We start from the raw sequence: 19507 nt of genomic DNA on the forward strand, positions 1-19507 counted from the left end.
AAGTGGCCAAAGTATAGCTTCAGCTTCAGCATCAGTCCTGCCAATGAATATTCAGGACTGATTTCCTTTAGGATTGACTGGTTGGATCTCCTTGCAGTCCAAGGGACTCTCAAGAGTCTTTTCCAACACCACAGTTCAAAAGCATCAATTCTTCAGCATTCAGCTTTCTTTATAGTCCAACTCTCACATCCATACCTGACTACTGGAAAAACCATAGCCTTGACTAGATGGATCTTTGTTAGCAAAGTAATGTCTCTGCTTTTTAATATGCTGTCTAGGTTTGTCATAGCTTTTCTTCCAAGGAGCAAGCATCTTTTAATTTCATGGCTGCAGTCACCATCTGCAGTGATTTTGGAGCCCAAAAATAAAGTCTGTCACTATTTCTGTTGTTCCCCCATCTATTTGCCCTGAAGTGATGGGACCAGATGCCATGATCTTAGTTTTCTGAATGTTGAGTTTTAAGCTCTCCTCTTCCACTTTAATCAAGAAGCTCTTTAGTTCTTCACTTTCTGCCATAAGAAAACATGCATCTAAAAGTTAGTAGTCTTTTAGGAAAGTTAGTAGGAATTTTTCAGAGAGAATACCATCTTCTTGCAGCAGACCGTCTTGGAGGGTAATGGCTATAGTAAAGTGACGACCCCCAGACACGGCAAGGATGGGTTTTGAACGCAATGGAGAACCATGTTGTTCCATAGCAGAAAGTGAGAAGGCTGTGGAGAGATCCAACCAGAGGGAGGGCCATCGCAGGGGGCAGGACATCCCAGAGAAAGTAGCTCAGAGAGAAATTTCTGCTGGCCAGGTGACGTTAGAATTTTCAGAACAAAGACATCTACTAGTTATTTGTGAATTGTTGGCTGTGATATTTTGTGATGAGGCAACCAAATCTTGACCCCAAATTTCAGTGAAGTCTGTCTTCCACTTGAGCTTTCACTCACAGACCAGAATGGGGCAGAAAAAGGTCAAAACCCAGAAATACGGAAGAAATACGGAAGTGGAGCTGGAGACCACCTGAAGACACATAGCTCCTTAGGAATCCCCTTCTGTGATGTTTGCTCTGGAAATTAAAATACATATCTTCAACACATCACAGCTTATTTAGAATTAATATTGTACCACTTCATGCTTCCCAGGTCTTCCCGGGTGGCTCAGTCAGTAAAGAATCTGCCTGCAAGGCAGAAGACATGGGTTCGATCTCTGGGTCAGGAAGATCCCCTGGAGAAGGGAATGGCAACCCACTCCAGTATTCTTGCCTGAGAATTCCATGGACAGAGGAGCCTGGCAGGCTATAGTCCATGGGGTTACAAAGAGTCAGACATGACTGAGGCGACTTAGCATGCACACACCATCTCAAGTGAAATGTTTAAGCCTGACAATCATGTAACTTCACTTCCCACCCTCCTCTATCTTTTATGTTACAATTATCATAAGTATTTCATTTACATACTCTACAAAATCTATAATTAAAGTGTTATAATTATTGTTTTATACAATCATATTTTTAAGAAATTAAAATTAAAAAGGCTTTTCTATTTATCCACATATTTTACCATTTTCAATGCTTATCAATCTTTCCTGAAGAACCGTGTTTCTATCTATTGTCATATACCACCAGCCTAAAAAAATTCCTTTAGCTTTTTTTTTTTTTGGTAGTTGATCTGTTAGCAATGAATTGTCTGTTTTCTTTGATCTGAAAATGTCTTGATTTCATGTTTATTCTTGAAGGATATTTTTACTCTGACTAGAATTCTGGGTAGATCTTTAAAAATGTCTTTCTCTGCTGAGATTTTCTATCTTTTGCTCCAGGAATATTTTCCTTTATGTCCCTGGGAGTAATCATAATAACTGCTATAACATCTTTATCTGCTAATTTCAATGTCTGGAATGGGGTTGATCTCTGTTGCTTATCTTAACTCTAAGATGGGTCACGTTTTACAGATTCTTTCTATATAAAACAATTTTGGATTATATCCTGGATATGGTGAATGATATTGTATCCTGGATACCGTGAATGATAAATTGCAGATCCTCAGAATTCTGTTATGTTCCTCTGAAGAATGTTGACTGATTTTATTTTTTAAAGGTAGTTCGTGTGGCTGCACTCAAAATCGCAAAACCTGTCTCTCCTGAGATGTTAAGTAGCTTGTCCTAAGTCAGGCAGCTAATACGCAATAAACATTAGCTAACTTATGAGTTAAATGCATCTTTGACAAGGAAGCCAGGGACATAAAGGAAGCCTGGCATGCTGCAGTCCATGGGGTCACAAAGAGTCAGACACGACTGAGCGACTGAACTGAACTGACTTGACAAGGAATATTTACTTCTCTCAGTTTTCATTTGTGTTTTAAAATGCAGCCCTAAACACACACTCCCTTGGCTTCCACTTGGTTCTCTTTGATGGGAACTCTGCAGTTGGTGGAATTTACTCCCCTCGCTCTTTGTTTTCTCCAGGCATGTACCTTACAGCAGCAGTCCCCAACCCTTTTTGGCACCAGGGACAGGATTTTGTAGAAGACAGTTTTTCCACGGATCAGGGGTGGGGAATGGTTTAGGGATAATCATCCCTAAAGTGATGATTACAAGTGTAAGTGTATTACATTTATTGTGCACCTTATTTCTATTATTATTACATTGTGATAGAGTGAAATAATTATACAACTCACCATCATTTGCCTCTCACTGAGAGTTTTCATATGCATCTGCAAGCAACTGATTCATCATGGTCTCTGTGCAGCCAAACCTCTCTGCTAATGATAATTTGTATTCACAGCTGCTCCCCAGTGTTAGCACCACTGCCTCAGCTCCACATTGGATCATCAGACATTAGATTCTCATAAGGAGCGTGCAACCTAGACCCCTTGCATGCACAGCTGACTTTAGGGTTTGAGCTCCTATGAAAATCTAAGGCAGCCACTGATCAATAGGAGGGGTTGCTCAGGAGGTAATGTGAGCCATGAGTAGTGCTCAGTCGCTCAGTCATTTCTGACTCTTTGCGACCCATGGGTGTAGCCCGCCAGGCTCTGCTGTCCAGGGCATTTTCCAGGCAAGAAATACTGGAACAGGCTGCCATTTCCTACTCTGGGGGGACTTCCTGACCCAGGGATTGAACCCACCCACATCCCTTGCATTGGCAGATGGATTCTTTAGCACTGTGCCACCTGGGAAGCCCGTGAGTGATGAGTAGCAGCCATAAATACAGATAAAACTTCCTGACTCCCCTGCTGCTCACCTCCTGCTGTGTGACCTAGTTCCTAACAGGCCACTGATAGGTACCAGTCCATGGCCTGGGGTTGGGGACCCCTGCCTTATAGATCTGAAGTGCTTCCTTTCAGCTGCAGAGACACAGTGGTCCTTTGGCTTCAGGTAATAGAGCCTTGACCTGGATCCTCATAGCCAATAAACGAAGCAGTGTTAGGGATGCCAGATAAAACTCAGGACACTCAGTTAGATTTTAATGTCAGATAAAACCCTATACCTTTTTAGTGTAAAATATTTGAGACATACTTATTATAGAAATTAATAAAGACCAACCAAATAAGAAAAGTCATGGCTATCTATGAGCTGCAAAGGGGTCAGCCATCTTCACTTGTGTTTCAGGAGCCACTCACAGGCAGGCAGAGGCCCAGGAAAGCTTTTTGGTAGAAAAAGGGAGGACCGATAGGGAGCGGGCATCTGGTCCCATCACTTCATGGCAAATAGATGGAGAAACAATGGAAACAGTGACAGACTTTCTTTTCTTGGGCTCCAAAATCACTACAGGTGGTGACTGCAGCCATGAAATGAAAAGACACTTGCTCCTTGGAAGAAAAGCTATGACAAACCTAGAGAGCGTATTAAAAAGCAGAGACATTCCTTTACCAACAAAGGCCTAGTCAAAGCTATGGTTTTACCAGTAGTCACGTATGGATGTGAGAGTTGGACCATAAAAAAGCTGAGTGCTGAAGAATTGATGCTTTTGAACTGTGGTGTTGGAGAAGGCTCTTGAGAGTCTCTTAGACAGCAAGGATATCAAATCAATCAATCCTAAAGGAAATCAGTCCTGAATATTCATTGGAAGGACTGAGGCTGAAGCTGAAGCTCCAATACTTTAGTCACCTGATGCGAAGAACTGACTCATTAGAAAAGACCCTGATGCTGGGAAAGATTGAAGGCAAGAGGAGAAGGCGAAAACAGAGGATGAGATGGTTGGATGGCCTTACTGACTTGATGGACTTGAGTTTGAGCAAGCTCTGGGAGTTGGTGATGGACAGGGAAGCCTGGTATGCTGCAGTCCATGGGGTTGCAAAGAGTCAGACACGACTGAGTGACTGAACTGAACTGAACTGACAGGGGACCATGGGCCTGGGGGAGCTGGAGGTGACCACCAACAAATGAGGTGAGGTGTCCTACATGGCTGGTTTGGGGTCCGTACTTGGCTTTCTCTGGTCGTTCCTAAGTTGGAAATAGGGACAAACATTTGAGAAGCTGTCTGTTATTAATCAAATTGTGGCCATTTGGGGCCAGGAGCTGTTGTTTGATTTTCTAGACTGTCAGCAGAGACAGTGGTCTCATTTCCTCCAAGTCTGACTTAGAGCATGCTGCCTTTCTGGGCCAGTTACTGGAGATGAGGGCTTGGTTTCCTGGGCAGGTTTCTTTAGGTGGGGGTCAGAGGTCTATTTTTATAGATGCTCTGGCCACTGTCTGTGTGTATATTCAGTCTCTCGTTGTACTATTTGGGACATAATGTCATTAAATATCTCTTCAGAGAAGTTTCTCTGAGCACTTGGGAATCTCAGCACAGAATAGAAACAGGAGAGGCCAGTGCTGGGGGGCTGACGTGGTTCTAGAACTCTGGTAGCACTGATTCTGTCCGGTGGCAGAGCAGACACGTTGGGACCCCACCCACATCACACCTGTCAAGTCCCACCACCCACGTGTGACTCTTCAGGCCTGAGGGTGCTCTCTGGCCATCAGAGTTGGCTTTGCTGTAGAGGCTTGTGTTATCGGCTGAGAATTAACACCCTCCCCATTTTGTTGTTCAGTCGCTGAGTTGCCTCTGTGACCCCTTGGACTGCAGCATGCCAGGCTTCCCTGTCCTTCACTGTGTCCCGGATTTTGCCCAGATTCATGTCTATTGAGTCAGTGATGCTATATCTAACCATCTCATCCTCTGCCGTTCCCTTCTCCTTTTGCCTTCAATATTCCCCAACATCAAGGTCTCTTCCAGTGAAAAGACATCAACAATTGGCTGAGGAATTAACAACCCCAGGGGCAGCCCTTAACCGTGGCTCCTGAGAGCGGGGGTGCAAGCACCCAGCTCTCTCATGACACAGGCGTGTTCCACGCACATTAAGTCCCATTTGGCCACAGTGGCTACCAGCTTCAAGAGCATTCTTTCCTGGCTTCCTTCCCTTCCTGGTCTCAATCCCTTACTCCCTTTCTAGTGCTTCCTGGAGTTACTCCCAAATATTTCCCTTGCACTTGGAAGTTTTGTCTCAGGGTCTGTTTCTGGGAAATCCAAACTCATAAGACAGCTAATGGAGATGAGCTGACCCCAATTTGGCCTCCCTGAAACTTTTATATGTTGGATATACAAGGCTTCCCAGGTGGCTCAGTGGTAAAGAATCTGCCTGCATAGTAGGAGACAAGGGTTTGATTTCAAGGTCAGGGGACGATCCCCTGGAGAAAGAAACGGCAACCCACTCCAGTATTCTTGCCTGGGAAATCCCATGGACAGAAGAGCCTGGCGGGCTATAGTCCATGGGGTCGCAAATAGTCAAACACGACTAAGTGACTAAACAAACAACAAAAGATACCAAGTGAGGGCTGTGGACCTAGCAGAGGCAAGAAGCAGCAGAGCGATGAACACCCATCAGAGAGGGGCCCAGGGCTGACCCTGGGCTCGAAGAGTCTTCTGTACCCTGCCCACTCAGGGGCTGCTATTGTCCCAATCCCCTGAGGCAAGACTGTGCAGTTTCCTCCCCTCCCACATGCCCTGGTGACAGACCCCAGCCCCTGCGGTGACCTCCACAGGTCTGTCTCTTGAGATGGAAAGAGTCTAACTGCCTGGCAATGTGTCTGTGAATTTATGGGAAGTGCCTCCTTTCTCCTAGTCTCCAGCTTTTAGTAGTAGTGGTTAGGTGTCAGAATGAGTGCCTTTCAGTTCAGTTCAGTCACCCAGTTGTGTCCGACTCTGTGACCCCATGGACTGCAGCACACCAGGCCTCCCTGTCCATCACCAACTCCCAGAGTTTACTCAAACTCATGTCCATCGCGTTGGTGAGGCCATCCAACCATCTCATCCTCTGTCATCCACTTCTCCTCCAGACTTCATTCACTCTTTCCCAGCATGAGGGTCTTTTCTAATGAGTCGGTTCTTAGCATCAGGTGGCCAAAGTATTGGAATTTCAGCTTCAGCCTCAATCCTTCCAATGAATATTCAGGACTGATTTCCTTTAGGATGGACTGGTTGGATCTCCTTGCAGTCCAAGGGACTCTCAAGAGTCTTCTCCAACACCACAGTTCAAAAGCATCAATTCTTCAGAGCTCAGCTTTCTTTATAGTCCAACTCTCACATCCATACACGACTACAGGAAAAATCAACAAAGGTGGACCTTTGTTGGCAAAGTAATGTCTCTGCTTTTTAATATGCTGTCTAGGTTGTCATAGCTTTTCTTCCAAGGAGCAAGTATGTTTTAATTTCATGGCTGTAGTCACCATCTGCAATGATTTTGGAGCCCCCCAAAAGAAAGTCTGTCACTGTTTCCATTGTTTCTCCATCTATTTGCCCTGAAGTGATGGGACCAGATGCCATGATCTTAGTTTTCTGAATGTTGAGTGTCTTTATCTCCAAAAAATAAGTCTCAGGGGAAGTGGTGTGGAAGTTACTCACTTCTGGGTGACGTGCCCCTCCCCTCCGTTGGGGACATTTGGCGATGTCTGGTGGGGAGTGTGCTGGCATCTGGTGGGCAGAGGCCAGGGGTGCTGTTGGATACCCTACAGTGCACAGACAGCCCCCCACGAAGAGTGATTTGGCCCCTGACTCTACAGTGCCAAGGTCAAGAACCTGACCCCATGGTGAGCAGCCCTTATCTCTATTTTTAGCTCCAGAAGAGTTAATTCCTCAGGTTAACTCCTGCAAATGAAGGCTTGTATGTGCCAGGCCTGCTGTTGCTTTGCTCTAGTCCATCTACAGCTGTGACAGGGACAGAGTAAAAGGAGAAAGCAGGTGATTAAGTAGTTAATCCCACTAGGTGATTGTAAGTAGAGAAAATATGGGCGCCCCTGTAAGTTGATGATTACTCCAGAAAATAGGTTTGCTTCACTACAAAGCCAAGCAGGCTTGCTTAGCAACAAAACCATGCAGCAGAAGCACAAGGTATGCCCGCCCCCCCACAGTAAAACGGTGGTGCCATGAGACCCACATCTTGCCCAGTGAGCTCAGTAAGTTAGTGATCCCTAGGACATGCTCTCTGCACACAGGAAAAATGAAAATTTGTGCGCCTAGATTTACCATGTAGAAACAAGAAAACTCCTTTGCATTAGGAGGAGCTGATGATGAAAGCATGCCATCTACTCAAGAAAGACAGAGACGGTCTTCTCCCCCTCCCCACTTCCTTTGTTTATAAAACTGGAGCCCAGTAAGTTCTTGGGGCACAGAACTTCTCGCCTGCCTGCTTATAAACCTCACATGCATCTTGTTCTAATAAATCACTTATCTATCACTTTGCCCCTGTTAATTCTTTTCTGCACTGAGACATAAAGAACTGTTTGTATTAGAGCTCTTTGGAGCCCCCAGAAATGACACCCAATGGTCTCAGCTGGACAGGATGGATTCCTGGTGACAAACTGGAAAAAACACAGGAGGACCGGAGGAAATCGGAGGAGACCCAGACCTGCCATTGATGGAGCCCTGCTGACACCGGACGTTGGGGCCGAGGCTGACCACAACTGCCAGGTCCAAGGCTTGGGCTCTTCTGTCCCAAGGGTCATGAGTGTGACCCAAGGAAGTGATCTGTCAGATCTGGAAACAGGACCTGGCCCTAAAAGCCAGGAGTGAAGGAATCACCAGGAGGAGGGGTTCTGAGATGCTCAGGGCAGCTTCTACATCAGTGACCTTTGAAGCATCCGAGACTAAGACAGAAACATGAAGAATTACATGGTTTTGTCAGATCATCAAATTGATTACAACTGACATTTTCTCAGGGTAGATGTGCAGCCAGGGTTATTCATTTATCTTTTTAATAAGAATTTTTTAAAAGAATGCATTTAAGGATTCTCTTCTTTACCTTCAGGGTCATTGACTTTTTTTGTTACACATTTTATTTAATCTTCAGAGCGAATTTTATTTTTAAGATGACATCTCTTTAATTGTTTTGGCTATGGCATGGGACACATGGGATCTTAGTTCCCTGACCAGGAACTGAACCGGTGACCCTTGCATTGGGAAAACCTCCAGGGAAGTCCCCTTTTGTAAAAAATCTTTTTGGCTCCACTGCACTCGACATGTAAGATCTGGAATTTTAGTCCCATGACTAGGGATTGAACTGATGTCCTCGGCAGTGGAAGCTCAGAGTCTTAACCACTGGATCACCAGGGAAGTCCCTATAGCCAGAATGATTTATCTCAAGTGGGTCTTTTCATCTTCACAAGGACCCCATGAGGTTGTTACTATTCTCTTGTTTGTTCAGATGGAGAAGGGAGGCCAGGTTAAGTACTTAGACAAGGTCGTACGGTGGGTGGGCAGTGGGGCTGGGGGTGCCCCAGACTCCAAGATCAAGATCCAAGATCACACCACAGGGGCGATCATTCTAAATACTTAATCCTAAATCGTTCTCCCGGCAACCCCTGGAGGAAATCATCGCATGGCGTTTTGTCCACACACGTGGCAATGTACGCTCTGGCTTGTGCATCTGCCTCTTCTGGAAGCTGAGGCTATCGTCTTATTCCTCTCGAGTCCTCCAGGCCTGCGTGGAGCCTGACATGCTTCAGCACATTTAGGCAGTACAGCCCCAGAGTCTGCTCTCAGCCACCACATACACTGAATGCTCTTTTAAAATAACTGAAGCGAGATGAACCACTTCTGGGGATGTGCACAACATGAAGTATGAAAATTCAACTTGCATCCCGTGCACTAAAGCCTGATTCCACACAGTGCAGAGGATGGCCTTGGCCTTGGCCTTGCCCCCCTCCTTCTCAGGGGCCCCGCCAGCATGTCCCCCGGTCACTCCTCCTGGAGCCCCCCTGCTCTGCACACCAGGTGGAGGTGAGGCATGTGAGATGCTGAGGTCCCCGGTGGGGTGCTGAGATTCAGGTGGAGCAGGCTCAGGGGAGCCCCTGAGGGGGACCCCCTCTGACCTCTCAGGCTGGCACCTCCTCACCCTTGACCTTCCTACCCACGTGAGCAGCTGCCTGTCATTGCTCGAGCCCCTGCAGGGTGAAGCTTTGGCTGTGAGTCATTTCCTCGGAGGCGAGGGAAGCAGGAAGAAGCTGATAGAGGGAGGAGCAGACATGTCAGAGTCAAGTCTCAAAGGGGACAGAGCGGCCCAGGACCGCGCAGGTCGCAGAGCTGCTGAGGGATGACCGAGATGATGGCCAGGAGCACCGACCCACACTGCTGTGGTGTCCGGCCGGGCGCCAGCTCAGGGGCTCCCATATATCCCCGGGTCTGCTCCGTCTGGTAGGTAAAATGACCCAGCCGGTCCCCTTGGCCTCAACTTGTCCATCTGCCTCATCCAGTCCCCTGGCCTCAGCTAGCCCATCTGGCCTCAAGGCTGCTTATCTTCTAGGCTGGCCCAGGCTCACCCTGCCCCTTGATTCCCTGCCTTCTTTGTTAGTGACATCCTTGCCCACGCGGGGTAGGCCTCTACCCACCTCCTTTGGGGACGCCCCTGCAGTCCCCAGCTCAGCGGCCTCCCTCATCACTGCCTGAACCTCTTCCTCCTGCTCTGCATGGAGAACCCTCGAGAGGCCTCCCACACCATTTTGTCCCCTAGGAAGAGGGACTAACAGGCTCACCTCACCGGACACCTATGACGTGCCAGGTGCAGACGCCTGCTCACTGAATCCGCACAGCCACACTACGCCCAAGGCTCCTTCTGCCCATTCTACAGATGAGGAGACTGAGGCTCAGAAACGCTGTTTGGTCCAAGATCACATATTTAGGAAACGAAAGACAAAGATATTTAAACCTCATTCCTTCCGACTCCACAGCCCACAGTACATACCAGCCCTCCTTGAGGTGGTCCCCCTTGATCAGCGCGCTGAGCCTAAGGCCCAGCACATGCCCTTAACGTGTGGTTGAGGGAAGACCGCGAGCCTTCACACCTGGTGTAGAACCACTTCCAGCCCAGCCCAGTGATGGTGGAACGCTGGGAGCTGCGGGGAAAGGAGACCGCGCCTGGACTCTACCTGCCGGGGCTGTTCCCCCACCCGGTGTAGGTTTCCCAGAAAGGAAGCTGGCAGGGTGGGGGTGGGGGTGTTGTCTGAGGTGGGGGGGTGGATGAGACAACAGATTTGCATCACAAAGGGTCTCCTGCTGAAGTGAAGGCTTGAGCCCAGCTCACTGCCCTGCAGAATGCTTCTAGGCCTCCAAATCGCTGGATCTCCATGGAAATTAGTCCGCCAGAGAAAGAAGCTATTTTAAGGACATGCGATGAGAGACCCTGTAGGCTGGGATAGAGAAGCTAGCTGTGGGGGAGAGCTTTTCTGAATGACTCACTCATTTCCCTCCTATGGGGTGGGGAGAAAAAAAAATGGCATGGAAAAAGAACGGCAGCCCAGGGAGGAGGAGCGGCACAGCCGACCCCGACATTGGGCGCCGCGGCCGCCATATTGCGGGTGGAGACGCCGGGCGCACGCTGCTGAGGGAGAGAGGCCTTCGCGATCTCAACACCTCCTGTGGCCATCAGATCCCCTGCTTCCAACCAGCTTTCCTGTCACGCAATGAAGCAAAAAATGCTTCTAAAAAAAAAAAGTGACTGCAGCCGCTTCTGTAACCCCAGGGAACACAGAATTCACCGTAGGGGCAGGGAACGCCTTTGTGAGGAAAGCTTGTTTAATCCACCTCCTTGGTTAGGGAGCTTGGTGAAGAACGGCTAAAACCACCCAGAGGTAAATCACTTTAGGTGATAAAGAGGTGGGAATCTCTGGGTTTCCCTCTCATCCTGCTATTTATTGAACAGGGACTCTGGGAGGCCCAGGGTGGGAAGCAAGCAGACATGGGGGAGAAATCTGGCCCCAAGAGATGGTGGTGGACCCAAGCCTGGGGAGAAAGGTGGACAGGGACCCTGAAGGGTGGGTGCAGGGCTGAGCAGCTGAAAGGACAGGAGCGAAAGCCTTTAATTGTACAGTTTCCAGTTTTAGGCATTAGAGAGGGCCCCACTGTCCGTCAGCTTGCAGTCAAAGTCCTGTTTGGTGCAGAGGCAACTGGTATTGGAGCTTGGGGCAGTGGTGGGGGAAACACTGAGCCTGCTCAGGGTGCCAGAACTCAGACCACAGCTGCTCCTAGAGTCACTTCTGGGAGCCCGCAGAAATGGTGAGGTGGATGTCCATTCCAGGTAGGGGTGGGTCCAGGCAGCACCCGCGCTGGCCCTCTGAGCTGGGCACTGCTCCCTGAGCAAACTGCTCCTGCAGGTGGGAGCCTGTGACCTGGCAGATTGTTTTCATTTGTTTACTGTCTCTGGAGCTCAGCAATGAACACTCACAAAAGCCAGGAGGAACTGGGGGCTGCAGGGCATCCCTGGAGTCCGGCAAAGACATGTGCCATCTCCAGCGAATCCTGGTCCTTCTTGTTGTTCAGTTGCTCAGTCATGTCCAACTCTTTGCGACCTCGTGGTGATGGCACCCTACTCCAGTGCTCTTGCCTGGAGAATCCCATGGATGGAGGAGTCTGGTGGGCTGCGGTCCATGCGACTTCGGTTTCACCTTTCACTTTCATGCATTGGAGAAGGAAATGGCAACCCATTCTAGTGTTCTCGCCTGGAGAATCCCAGGGACGGGGGAGCATGGTGGGCTGCCGTCTATGGGGTCTCACAGAGTTGGACACGACTGAAGTGACTTAGCAGGACTGTAGCTGGCCAGGCTCCTCTGTCCCTGGGATTCTCCAGGCAAGAATACTGGAGTGGGTTGCTGTGCCCTCCTCCAGGGGATCTTCCCAACCCAGGGATTAAACCTGCATCTCCTGCATTGGCAGGCAGATTGTTTTTTTTTTTTTTACCACTGAGCCACCAGGGAAGCCTCCTGGTCCTTGGCCAACTTCAAACCCTTTCTACAGAGTCCCCTCTGTCAGGACAATGCTGGCCCATCTCCACTGCAAACTTCCATAACCACCCCTCCCTGGGCGGCTGCTCAGCAGCTCCGACAGCCTAGAAGCCCGTCTGTGGCTGAACGTCAGGAAAAAATGCCACACAGATGGGAGCTGAGAAAAGCACAATTTATTGGTCATGCAGACTGACACATGTGGGGATGTGAGATGCGTACCCATCCTGAACTCACACTCACTTCTGGATTTGGTTTCCTACATTAATTTCATTACGTCAAAAAGCAACAGACACACAAAAACGTCACCAGTCCATTCTCCTAGTAACCAAGGAAGCAGGGCCAAAAGCCATAGAATTCAGAAAGAAAAGACTGCTTTGAGGGCTAGGAACCAAGAGGCCCGCCCTCCCCAGCAGCCAAGTGGGAAAGCTGGTTTTCTGCAGCGACTAAGGAACAGCAAAGACTTTTCCGTCACCTGAGATAAGGCTCAGGGCGTGGCTCATTCCATGGCCTATCGGTGCCTGCCCACCTAGAGGAGGGCACGGGGGACTTGGTACAAGCCTGGCATCGCCAGTCTGGGCTGAAGCCGAATCTCTTTACTGGAGAGCAGGAATTGATTTTCCTTCTACTTCTGACTGAAGAACTCGGGTGACCCAGAGAGATCCCTGTTCACACAGGCTGAGCTGGATCCCAGTGGCTTTAGCTATAGCAGTTTGCGTCACTGAAGCTAGACAAGGCGAGGTTCACTGTACCCCAAACTAACCACACACTCAGAGCTTCCTAAAGGCCAAGCCCTTCCTCACTCCAGGAGGGCACCGGCCTTAATTTTAATGCTTTGTCCAAACCACTCAGGACATACTGTTTTGAACTGGAAAGGGATGGGGCGGTCTGGGAATGTGGTTTTAGTTGACTGAAGACTCAACTTGTAATGTTCATAAAGCACTTAGCACAGTACCTGGCAGGTGCTGAGTGCTCCACACATGTAGCCATTATTATCATTAATATTATTATTACTAGTATCTCCACCCAGGAATCAGCACTCTAGTTCCTTTCTTCAAAATGCTAGCCGGAACAAGGCTCTTGGGTCCCAAGTACCAAGATCAAGCTGGGGGCCCAGGTGTGCGGGTTGTTGGGTGCCCATCCGGTGTGCTGCTTCTTCCAGCTTCAGCACTGACGATCAGGTTTCACAGCCAGTGTGCCTTGCTGACCACACAGAAGCAAGGCCCTCTCCAGAAAAACACGAAGCCCTGTGCAGGAAGCTGGGTAGGAGGAGTGAACAGGGGTCCTGGGAGAGGGTCCTAGTGGCTTCGTGTTGCTCCTCTGGGCTCCTATCTCACTGGCGGCTCACCAGGGGCTTCACTGCAGGACAAGAACAGAAGATTCAGCACTGCGTCATTGCCAGGCCACAACTAACTCAAGGTCCCCATGTCTTTGCATGCCCCAAGCTAGAGCAGGCTTCCCCTGACATAGTGTTGAAGAGGGCCAGCACACTGTTCTCAGAACTTACACATAATCTATTACATATGTATATATGTTATATGCATACACAGTAATATGTAATATATATGAAATAATATGTAATAGATAATACATACTTTACATGTAAATTGTAACATACAACAATGATATATAACCAAATTTAGTCCTCCCTATAAACCTATGAGGCAGGTTCCACTGATTGCTCATCCACTGACTGATGCACAAACTGAGGCCCAAGGCCCAGCATCAGAGACTGGGGTAGGGGAGAGAGCTGGGATTCAAACCCAGGACAGTCTGGCACCAGAATCTGCTCTTAACCATTATTTGTTTTGCTGAAAAAGAAATCTGTTTCTAGGAAGGAAGAGGACATTGAGTATGAAGTCTCTAGAGCGCTAGGAAATTTTAAAGAACTAACACTAATGATGATGATGAAATAGAAATGATCTGGGCTCTTTTATATTTATGAAGCCTTATTCTTCTGTGGTGTTGGAGAAGACTCTTTAGAGTCCCTTGGACTGCAAGGAGATCCAACCAGTCCATCCTAATGGAAATCAGTCCCGAATATTCATTGGAAGGACTGATGCTGAAGCTGAAACTCCAATACTTTGGCCACCTGATGCAAAGAACTGACTTACTAGAAAAGACCTTGATGCTGGGAAAGATTGAGGGCAGGAGGAGAAGGGGATGACAGAGGATGAGATGGTTGGATGGCATCACCAACTCAATGGACATGAATTTGAGCAAGCTCCAGGAATTGGTGATGCACAGGGAAGCCTGGCATGCTGCAGTCCAAGGGGTAGCAAAGAGTCAGACAGGACTGAGTGACTGAATTGATTCTTCTGGGCCTGACATAGAGGACTCAGTTTACCCACAGCCCCTCCTTTAACCTTTCAACTGTAGGAGCAGGGATTTTGGGGTATAGGCTGGGTTCGAATCCTGTCTTCACCTCCTTTCTCCTTTGCAGTTCCCAGGGCAGGGTTTCTCGGAACCCACTCCTGGGTAGGGTTGGTCTATCGCATACATGGCCATGGATGAGGGCCCACATGCACCAGAGCACGGTTCCTAGCCTGGTGGGTTCTAGCAGACGCATGCACACACAGGCACCCTCCGACCACGCAGGCACCGCCCACACAGGTGCACCGAGCATACTCCCGACATGGCTGGGTAGCACTCCCATGCACCCACGTGCACCTGTAGTGCACACCTGCGCATGCGCACCCGCCTGCCCGCTCCCAGAGCGCACCTGCATGGCGGTCCTGCTGAGCGGCGCGTCCTCCGGCCGGTGCTTGGAGTGGTGAGGCAGCTCGGCGTTGTCGCGGTAGTCGCGGCTCTTGGAGTGCTGCAGGTGCAGGACGGCCGGGCTCTTGACCGGGAGGGGCGGCCGCTGCCCCTGGGCGGGCAGGGGCTGCTGGCTGAGTTCCGATCTGGAAGGCTTGATGGGCCTCTTGACCGGCACCGGGACCGGCACGGGGACCGGGACCTGCGAGCCGGCCGGGGCCTTGGGCTTCCCTTGGCTCTTGTCCCCGCCCTGCGGGCGGCCCTCGGAGGTGGAGCAGGTGAAGGAGCGGACCCGGGGCGTGGGGCTGAGGAAGGGGGCGGGCGGGGGCACCGGCTTGCCGGTCCCCTTGCTGCCCTCTGCTTCCTGGGCTTTGGAGAGAAGGATGCTGGGTGACATGATGCCCGGGTCCGGGCAGGGCGGGGGCTCCTTCCTCAGCATCTTTGGGGACTCCTGCTCTTTCCTGGGAGCCGGCTTCGGGAATGCGCTCACAGACCCGTACAGGGGGTTCTCAAACATCTCGGGCTTAGTCAGCTGCAGCTCCTCGGGAGGCGAAGGTTCCGCCACACTCTTCACCACATCGCTGGGCCTGGAGAGTGAGAAAGAAGACACACAGGGAAGAAACACAGATGGGGAATAACTGCTGAATGCCTGCGGAGTTTCCTTTGGGGGTGATAAAGACCTTTCGAACTAGATCGAGGTGGTGGTTGCCTTAACACAGTGAAGGCACTCAATGCCACCTAGTTGTTCACTGGAAAAATGTTGCTGCTGCTGCTGCTAAGTCGCTTCAGTCGTGTCCGACTCTGTGCGACCCCATAGACAGCAGCCCACCAGGCTCCCCCGTCCCTGGGATTCTCCAGGCAAGAACACCGGAGTGGGTTGCCATTTCCTTCTCCAACGCATGAAAGTGAAAAGTTAAAGTGAAGTCGCTCAGTCGTGTCCGACTCTTAGCGACCCCATGGACTGCAGCCCGCCAGGCTCCTCTGTCCATGGGATTTTCCAGGCAAGAGTACTGGAGTGGGGTGCCATTGCCTTCTCCTGGAAAAATGTTAGGCTTCATTTTATGTTATGTGAATTCCACTGTGATTAGAGACAAGAGAAGGAACTCTTCCTCTTCCTCTTACGTTGATGGTCTCAGAGGTAACCTCCACTTTTCCTTGGACATTTTCCACCATAGAAACTGTCCACACCAGAGCATCACTAAGCAAGGGGGATGAGTGAATTCTGCTCTGAGCCACAGAGGAACAGAAGCCTGTGCTACTGGAGGGTCCCAAGTTCAGAAGCTCGGTTTAACAGAAGCATGGAAGGCCCCCAAGTGTGAGACGCTGCCCCTCGCGCAGGCGATGGACGGGAACCAGACGACATCGGTGCTCACGGGACCCACAGCTCCTATTAACACGGTGTTCTTTCCTCTGCATAAAGCCCTCTCCCCGAGGGCTCCTGGTGAGCGGGGCTTCCTTTGTGCCTCATTCAGAGTGAGAAGGAAACAGTGGTGTTCGTGCTGAAAATTAGAAGCCACCTAGAGATGCGCCAGGAAACAAGCCAGTAGCAAGAACAGAGGCCTGTCTGATTTCTGGACCGAGAAGGAGGTCCACGCTGTCCCCAGGGCAGGTGAGAGCTTCCTTTGTGTTTCCTGATTTACTTATACTCTTGCTGGAGGTGGTTTCCTGCTGAGCGAACTAGGAGAACCAGGAATGGGGACACATTTTGCTTTCTGGCCAGTGGCGTGATCTCCCAGGGGTGTGTTCTGGGTTCTTCAAAAATGAGGAAGCTATTGAGAACAAAATGTGGGTCCCCTTGGAAAACGCACTGAACCGGTCAGGCCGTGATGCCTCATACTGATGAAGCATGTGCTGCAACGCTGCTCAGAGGTTTCTGGACAGCCTCAGCTAATGGACTCTTTAGGGAGGAGGAGTGGGCAAAGGACAGAGGCGAGATGCCATCCTCTCACTGGGGCCAGTGAGACAAGGTGGGGTTTGGGGACACGGAGAATTGGGCTGTCGCTCATTACTTTTTGGAAAGACCTGGAAGCAGTTGCCTAAGCAGAAGGCCGCTCCTCCCCTCTGGGCCATCCTCGGCACCTGCTCTGGACCCCCAAAGACCTCTGCTCTGAGTTAGCCTGGGGAGGAAGGGGCAGAAAGGGAAAGCAGCATTGGGTGAAACTTCACCTGAAGTTTCGGATGAAGAGGCCAGAAGGAGAAAAGAAAGGTGCATGGCCTGCTGCCTGAAGCTTGCTCTAGTGATGAGATAGGAAGGCTCCTGCTTGCAGAGAGTTAGGGTGTGGATGCAAGCATTTTGCTGATTGCAAAGATGGGCAGGCAAGGCAAGCTTCCCTCAAGGAGGGGGCTTCTGCTTGCTGGGGGCAGGGAGACTGGGGAAGACTGCTTTTAAAAAGTCTTATTTCCTTGATGGGAAGTCACAAGGAAGCAGCTCCCATAGTAGCCACGGCTGTGGAATCAGCCAGCCCATCCCCAGGGTACAGAGTGGGTTCTTGGGGCCAAATGACTTCACTCCTCAAATCCGGAGTCTGTTCTTTTCTAAAGGAGCAAAGCACCAAGCAAGGTCTGAGAAGAGCCTTCTTTCTCTCTTTTTTTCTGTTTAAACTTTTTATTTTGTATTGGGATATAGCTGATTAACAATGCTATGAAAGTTTCAGGTGGACAGCAAAGGGACTTAGCTATACATACATATGTATCCATTCTCCCTGAAACTCCTTTCCCAACCAGGCTGCCACATAACATTGAGCAGAGTTCCCTGTGCCATACTGTAGGTCCTTGTTGGTTATCCATTTTGAATGTAGCAGTGTGTTCGTGTCCACCCCAAATTCTCTAACTGCCCCTTCCCTCTGGCAACCATAAGTTCATTTTCTAAGTCTGTGACTCTCAAGGAAAGCCCCCTTTCTAACCACATGATTTTGGTCCAGGGTGACCAGTTGTCCGGGTTTGCCCAGGACTTGAGGTGTTTCTTGGGATGTGGGATTCCTGGTGCAAAAGAAGGGGACAGTGCTGGGCAGACTGGGACAGCTGGTCATTCTGCTTGGTTGCTGTGCAGTGTTGGGAGGACTGGGACACCCCCTTTCCCGTAACCATCTCTCAGGCCGAGTTGGGGCTCAGGAGCAGCAAGAGGACTGCAGGCAGGCATGGGAGCCCCCAGCGTCTTGCCTCCAATCACCTCCTTGCTGAGAAGTACCAATTGCTGAGAAGCACCCACCCCACCCTGTATCTACGATGTCCCCTTTCTGAAGCTGTCACCTATAAAACAGGAGGGAACTGCTGGCCACCGTGTGCCCAGATGTGTGCTTGAACTTGAACTTGTGCTGTGTTTAGGTTAGCACAAAGAGACATTTGCTTTGGGAACTTAACATTTCACTTGAACAATCCCCCTGTTCACTGTGGTTGTTCCTAACTCTGTTTCCTGGGGTTGCCAAAGACAGGACCTTTGCCAAAGAGGCGCCTCAGGACCCGCCATACCATGGCTTTTGTTCTCATTTTTCCCGGAGAGGAACCTCGGCTGCTTCTCCTTCTGGTTTTCTTACGGAAAGACTAGAGTCCATGATGTTATCAACAAAGTCTGAAAACTAGAGGTACAGAGACAAAGCTGAGCCTGCCCTGTCCGGTCCCATCCTCCTTCCTTCTGTCCCTTCCATCTTTCCATTCATCTGCCCAGTTTCTTTTTTTTAAGAGAACAAAACTTAAGAGAGTTATAAACTGCCCTTCAAGCCAGAGGAAACTCCAGCCAGGCCCGGTGAGAGTGTTGGGAGTGGCAGGAGATGAGAGGAAACATGTTCTATAGCACGCTCTTCCCTGACTCTGAATTCACGACAGAAAATGCCAAGAGGAACGTGGGACCTTAAGAGAGGGGAAGACAGACCCAGAGTGGCCCCCCCGAAGACATCATAAACGGTACCGGCAGCCCCCAAAGGAAGCCTATGCTGACGATACTTTGCACATCTTCAGTCATTGTTAGTTAAGGTCTGCACTTTTAATTTCTGACACCCTGTGGTTACGGGAAACCTGGAGGGCTCTGGAGCCTGGCAAACGTGTGGGTTTGCTTGCTCAAGGCAGCGGCTGTGTGGGCTCCTCCCAGGCTCCCAACCTCCGGGCATGTGCTGCCTGGACCAATTCTAGATGCAGGCTAGCCTTCTCTAACCACTGGGTTTTTCCCGAAGTTTCACAGCCAAACCCCCTTCTCCCTCTGTGGCCTGACTGCTCTCCTCCTCTTGGAAATTCCCAGTCCCAGCTGCTGCTTGTTTGAATTGGTCTCAACAGGACAGAAGGGACAGTTGCACCTGAGACCAGGAAACACCGTGGTTGACAGGAGACTGAGGAACTGGGAGCTGGGGAGGGACTCCTACATGGAGATTCCCGTCTCTGTTCTGCAGGGCCCTCCCGGGAGTGGGAGGTTGACAGGCATTTACTGCTTATAGAACCGTATTTTTCAATGAAGGTTGTTTTTACAGGACTGTGATTTTCTTTGGCAGTATGTTTAAATTTTTTTCTCCATGTTTTAAAAAAACTT

General features: G+C 49.9%; 1 protein-coding gene across 1 annotated transcript in view; it reads right to left on the reverse strand.

The window, feature by feature from the left end:
* Positions 1–12388: 12388 nt before the first annotated feature.
* Positions 12389–19507, reverse strand: part of INPP5D (inositol polyphosphate-5-phosphatase D) — a 137525-nt gene continuing 130406 nt past the window's right edge. The window contains exons 26-27 of the mRNA XM_086394204.1: positions 14957–15578; positions 12389–13593 (exon numbers count right to left, since the gene is read on the reverse strand). Of these exons, the coding sequence (XP_086250330.1) occupies positions 13591–13593; positions 14957–15578 (625 nt within the window). The 3' untranslated portion in view covers positions 12389–13590. The remainder of the gene's footprint in view (positions 13594–14956; positions 15579–19507) is intronic.

The sequence above is a fragment of the Bos grunniens genome, chromosome 3 (assembly GCF_055505025.1).
Source record: "Bos grunniens cultivar Pamir isolate PY7600 chromosome 3, Bosgru_T2T1.0, whole genome shotgun sequence".
NCBI classification, from domain to species: Eukaryota; Metazoa; Chordata; class Mammalia; order Artiodactyla; family Bovidae; genus Bos; species Bos grunniens.